A 6,095-nucleotide genomic window follows, 5' to 3' on the forward strand; every position below is an offset into this window, starting at 1 on the left:
GGGAGAAAAAAAATCAGACTAACAAATGGAAAACAGTTCTAAAAAATACCTTGTCTAAACATCAAAATGTCCCTGTATAGAGTTTCAGAGTAGCAGCCGTGTTAGTCTGTATCCGCAAAAAGAACAGGAGTACTTGTGGCACCTTAGAGACTAACACATTTATTAGAGCATAAGCTTTCATGGACTACAGCCCACTTCTTCGGATGCATAGAATGGAACATATCTCTCCTCAATATATGTTCCATTCTGTGCATCCGAAGAAGTGGGCTGTAGCCCATGAAAGCTTATGCTCTAATAAATGTGTTAGTCTCGAAGGTGCCACAAGTCCTCCTGTTCTTTTTGCTGTATAGAGTCTGTTATCTCAGGCCCTTCCAGGGTGGGCTAGGAGTAAGTGTTGGGTCCCTTTGGGAAGCTGGGAATCTCCCCTCTCCCATGGGATAAAGCTGCTATTTCTAGACCTTCAAGGGTGTACAATGCCAGATTTTAAAGTTGTGCTATTTTGATATCTAGAAAAGCCATCACTGGAAACCTTGGTCATGCTGGACCTCCAGCTAGAAGAACTGGGTGGAGGAATTCCACATGTGAGGGAATGAGGAAATATATGCTGGCAGGCTGATTTCTTTTCTTTTCTTTTTTTTTTAATGGCTGCAGTTTGAAATAGCTCTAGAGTTTGGAATGTTAGAATAAATCCCAGTGAAAGAGCTTCGTAGGCAGGTGATGTGGTAATAGGCATTTGATAAGTTAATTTATAATATGCCCCGTGTATAGGGCTATCACATACATATATATATGCTTAGTAGAAACGCTTGCTCTTTTCAGTTACTTAATTCACTTTGTTTTGTGTTGCCCACAGGTCGAACTACGCACAATGGCAAAAAACATATGAATCCCTCTCTGATATGGTAGTGCCTCGATCCACAAAGTGAGTGAAATTCCTGAACTAACTCCCCAGTTTGCTCCTGAGATCTCTGTGCTGTTTTCATCTTAATCAAGTCCCTGGCTGGCAGAGGGAGTAGTACATGTAATAATAGAGCTCCATGAGAATGTATGGAGCAGCACTATCCTCTCAATCTCATTGTTGCTACTTCAATCCCTGATTAAAATGGAAGCTGCTTGGTTGTGGGAAAGTGCAGATGAATGAAAATGCTTAAGTGACCTATTTTACAATAACCTTGCTTTTCCTTTGAAATGTCCAGTGATTCAGGTCTCTCCGCTTTTACCATGACACCTGACTACTCAACAAACCATTTATTTTGCCTGCTATTGTTATGAAAATAGAGGAACATGTTGTTACAATAATATGGGTCAAGTTCTGTCCTGATGTAAATAGGCACGTCATTAAAGCTAGTGGAGTTACAGAAACTTACACAAGTGCTGCCATTTAACTGTTTCCTGATTGGGGATGGGTTAATTCAGCTTCCAAGATGTCTCTTGTAGCAGCAAATCCTAGGCCTTGGCTGCACTTGGGGATTAACAGCGCTGCTGCAGCAAGTACTCCAGCTCTCCGAGGGGAATAGCTGGCAGTGCTGCGAGTGAGCGTGCAGCGCTGCAGGCACTGATTACACTGGTGCTTTACAGGGGTGGGGGAGGTGCATTTTCACCCCCCTGAGCACAGCAAGTTGCAGCGCTGTACAGCGCCGGTGTAGCCAAGGCCTTAGTTAACTCTTACCCTATGGGATTTACCAGGAAGTAAAAGTTTCAGTGGGTAGCCAGCAGCAGGAAAGTGTAAATCGTGGCAGGAGAGAAGATCCAGTCCAGAGATGCAAGGCTTGGAGATGGAAGATCAGGAGGAAGTGGAGGAGGGCAAGTTCGGGAGTGGGCAGGAAGGGGGATTGTCTGCTACTTCCTGTCTCAAAAATATAGGTGGACAGAAAGGAAGAAGAGGGGCAAAGAGGAGCCAGAAAGAAGGAACAACAGGAAAGAAGCAAGTAGACACAGACACTCACCCAGCTGGCAGGGTTCAGAAGCTTGATTATAGGGGGCCTAGAATTGAAGGCCCAGTCGTGCTCCAGCTGAAATCAATAAACATTTTGCTTGCTTTCAGTAGCAGCAGATCTACAAAAGTTCATGCTATTGTTCAGTTTTGTAAATGGAAAAGAGAATTGCAACAGAAACCAGGTAATCAAAGCTCAGGGCATTCTCCATGCTAGGTCACTGCAGTGCATTTCTTCCTGCAGAATGATTGCTGAGGATACGGAGGGAGGACTCTTCACTGTGACACTGTTTAGAAAAGTGATGGATGATTTCAAAGCCAAAGCCAGAGAAAACAGGTACCGTAGTTACTGAACAGCTCCTGCAGAGTGGGCCAGCCTCACATGGTTGTTCAGGGTAGGGAGAGGATGCAGGGAGCCCCTGCCCTGCATGAAGCAGGAGCAAAGCACAACCCTAGCCTTTACACTCCTCTAAGTACAAAGACTGCTCATGGCTCGTGCTGCTGCTGACCCTAGATTCATTGAGAGCAGGGAAGCCCAGCAGGGTCTGTCCTCTATGGGGGTGAATGTACATTCTCCAAGAGTGGCACAGGAACTATCCACAACCACTGCTTCTGGCGCTGTCCGACCTGCTTGCCTAAGGCACAATGTGTCTGGGAGAATAACTCTTGCTATGCTAAAGTGACTCCACATTGCTCTGGAGTAACAGCACCATTCAGCATGCTGAATGAGTATTGGCTGGCAATTTAGAAATGTGTATTATTCCAGAAGCATATGACAAATGACCAGGCAAGTTATATGAGCAGCAGCTATTACAAGCCAATATATTTGTTTTAAGGTTCATGGTCCGAGAATTTTATTTTGATGAGAAAGAACTGAAATGTGAAAAGGAAGAAATAATGAAATTAGCTTCTGATAAGAAACAACAATATGTAAGTAACACTTTGATTTGATCTTCCAGCGACTGATACAGCCCTTATCACTGTAGTATCTCAGCAGCTCATATAAATGGATTTTTAAGCTCACAGCAGCCCTGTAGGGTAGAAAAACCTTTTACACAGGGGGAAACTGAGGCACAGGCTAGTCAGTGACTTGCCCAAGGTCACTCACGCTTGTGGATGAGCCTGGAACCCTGTCTAATGCCTCATCCACTAAATCATCCTTCCTTCCCTACTGGCCCCCAATCACAAATGTGAATGGTTCGTAATTAGTACCACGATCAATACTTCCAAAGCAAGGTGAGAAATAGCAATGTTATTCTGTTTATTGCCATAGGGGCCACTACTGCGCTGGCTGAAAGTGAACTTCAGTGAAGCATTTGTGGCTTGGATTCACGTGAAAGCCCTGAGAGTTTTTGTTGAATCTGTCCTGAGGTAAGCCGGTCAATATGCAGAAGTTAAAACAAGTGGTTTATTTTCATATAGCAGTGTTCAGCCATAACTTTAGTGGGACTCACCACTTTACAGTCAGCTCTAGCAATTCCTACCAGCACATGGAAAATTTAGATGACTGAAGAACAGCGCTGCAGCTTGAAGGAGGCAAAAGGGGGAAAGTAACTATTCAAGTGTATTTACAGGGAACGAGTAAAATGAAGGCTACATTGGGGAGAGAACACGTTGTTTAATCCACTTTAGGCTTCACAAGGGTGCTCCCATGCAGTATCATCAGGTGATGAGACAAAACAAGGGAAAGACACTGCACTGGTGGAGAGGAGTGAGCTGGTGAAAACAGGCTGATATGAGATTGGAGAGATAGGAGGAGTTCCCAGAGGGGTTTGAAATGAATGCACTGTACCAAGAGCACAAAGTGTATGTCTGTGTATTTAAAGGTACGGCCTACCCGTGAATTTCCAGGCAATGCTGCTACAGCCCAGCAAGAAGTCTGTAAAACGCCTGAGAGATGTTCTTAATGCAGTCTTCAAACATCTGGATGAAGTAGCAGCAGCAAGTATAATGGATGTATGTGTTCAGTCTACTGCAGGAGAGACTATGGCCATTAGTTCTGAACAAGACTATATATTTGCAAGACTTTGTATCAATTTAATTAAAACCAGTGCTCAGGAACCAGATCATGTAGTACCTCATGCTCCAGGGTTTAGGCCTATCTCAAGGGGTTAGGAGAACTAGTGTGGGAGGCCTAATGGGACATTTCATACACTTCCCTCTGAAGCATCTGGCCACCATCAGGGGATACTAGACTAGACAGACCTGGCTTTGGATCCAGGGTGGCAATTCCTGTGAACAAAAAGCCCCCTAGTTTCTCCCCAGCATCCATGTTGGCTACTCCTAAGTAATATTTACAAAAACCTCACTTTATTCTAATGGAGGTGAGCACAATCCCATGGTAGGGAGCAATTTACAGACAAGTGGCTAATAGGAATCCACCCTGGAAGGTGAAGTTAGTTTTGTATAAATACTTCAAAAAGAATCCACAAAGTCAGAACTGAGCATGACTTCTCAGACAGAACGCTTTGATTAAAGCAGATGTAAGAGTATGTTCTAGTTACTGACAGGGATGTAAAAACACAAGTGATCATATCTCAGAATAGTTTATTTCTAGCACCTAAGTTACTTTGTCTCCTTTTGCAGATGAGTATGGACATTCCTGGTTTACAACTGAGCAATCAAGAATACTATCCTTATGTCTATTTCAAGATCGACCTCAGTCTTCTTGATTACAGTTAAGAATTAAAAAAAAAAAAAAAAAAAATCAAGCTTGACTTACTCATGTGCAAGTCCCCAGTGTCCCAGTAGAGTTATGCTCTTCAGCCATTAACAATCAAATTAAAATGCAGGCACCTGCTTAGCTGGATAATTTTATAAGAATTCTTTTGCACAGTAATTTAAAATTGTCAATCTACTCCACTTTGAAAGTAAAGTGTTTTACTATTTTATACTGTCTCTTCACTTTGTATGGTTAGAAAACATGCTTCACAAGGAGGTGGATTTTATTTATTTATTTTGTAAGTTACAAAGAGGGGATCATCATCTTTACTGGAATTTAAAATAAAATCAAAAGTTAAAATAGTCTGGTGGTTAGTGGGTTAACTAGCAATGTACAATCAGGTTTTGGTTTTTCAGCTATAGTTTCAGATGTTACTAATCTAACAGAAAGTGAGGAAATCCTGCTCTTAACCTTAAAACCAGATTGGGTTAAATTTTCAAAGGCTCCAAGTGCCTAAGTCACTTTTGAAAACACGATTTTAAAGCCCAAGGGTTCGTCTACACTTAAAATGCTTCAGCAGCAGCACAGCTATACTGATGCCGCTGCAGCACTTAGTGGAGACGCAATCTCTGCTGACAGGAGAGCGTCTCCCGTCGGCATAGGTGCTCCACCACCCTGGGATTTTTATCCCGGATCCTTTAGTTAGAATTTAATTATTGAAGGCCAGCGTGAAATCACCACCCATAGCTGGTACATTCCATCAACTTGTCAATGCACAAAGACTCTTTAAAGACAATATTGGGTTGGGGTAGATTTGTAAAATAATTATTGTGAAAAGGAGCTTTCAGCTATGCCATCTCCTTATCTCACACAGGTCAGTCCCATGTACAGTAGCTTTGCTAGACATTGGTACAATAGGGGGCCAGCTGTAGAATAATTTATTTAGTACCTTTGGCCTTAAGTTTTTATAATATTGATTTTACAAACAGCAATAATTATACCGAACACCAAAGTGTAACCACCCCTGGGGTGAAACAGTAAGTATTTTAACAGTGTAAGATGGGAAGCAAAGAATACTAGATCCAATGGAAAATGCAGGGGAAATTTAAGAAGGCAGAACATAATCGCCCAAGTTGGAATTTGGCCAGGATGCTGGAGATAACGCCTGGATTCCGTTGAAGAGACCAGTCAGTATCAGTTTTAGGCCTCTCTATACAAAGAGAGAAAGCTGCTACAGCAGCACATTGACCCTTCACACTCTGGTGGGTCACTGGCTCACTACCAACTCAGAAGAAAACTGCCACTTTCTGAAATCAGCAGCACTTTTCACCAGCCTGCATTTTCCCTAGAGATCTCCCATTCAAGCAGCAACTGAGCTACAAGATGACAAGATCACCTTTTGAGGTGATATGTTGTTTCTGAGAAACTGAAAATCCCTGAAAATAGGAGGAAGGGGAAGACTAGAAAGAGCATTTTAAACCAAGATTGTCTGGTCTAATC

At 42.6% G+C, this 6,095-nt stretch overlaps 1 protein-coding gene across 2 annotated transcripts in view; it reads left to right on the forward strand.

Moving 5' to 3' along the window:
• The window catches only part of ATP6V1C2 (ATPase H+ transporting V1 subunit C2), a 29,941-nt gene extending 25,117 nt beyond the window's left edge, over positions 1 to 4,824 (forward strand). The window contains exons 8-13 of one of the 2 annotated variants that reach the window (XM_054023070.1): positions 854 to 922; positions 2,178 to 2,270; positions 2,770 to 2,863; positions 3,207 to 3,304; positions 3,760 to 3,889; positions 4,520 to 4,824. In XM_054023070.1, coding sequence (XP_053879045.1) covers positions 854 to 922; positions 2,178 to 2,270; positions 2,770 to 2,863; positions 3,207 to 3,304; positions 3,760 to 3,889; positions 4,520 to 4,615 — 580 coding nt within the window. In that variant the 3' untranslated portion in view covers positions 4,616 to 4,824. Of the gene's footprint in view, positions 1 to 853; positions 923 to 2,177; positions 2,271 to 2,769; positions 2,864 to 3,206; positions 3,305 to 3,759 lie in introns of both variants that reach the window. The other variant, XM_054023069.1, reaches the window with a different exon arrangement.
• The last annotated feature ends 1,271 nt before the right edge of the window (positions 4,825 to 6,095 follow it).

The sequence above is a fragment of the Malaclemys terrapin genome, chromosome 3, assembly GCF_027887155.1.
Source record: "Malaclemys terrapin pileata isolate rMalTer1 chromosome 3, rMalTer1.hap1, whole genome shotgun sequence".
Classification (NCBI taxonomy): Eukaryota; Metazoa; Chordata; order Testudines; family Emydidae; genus Malaclemys; species Malaclemys terrapin.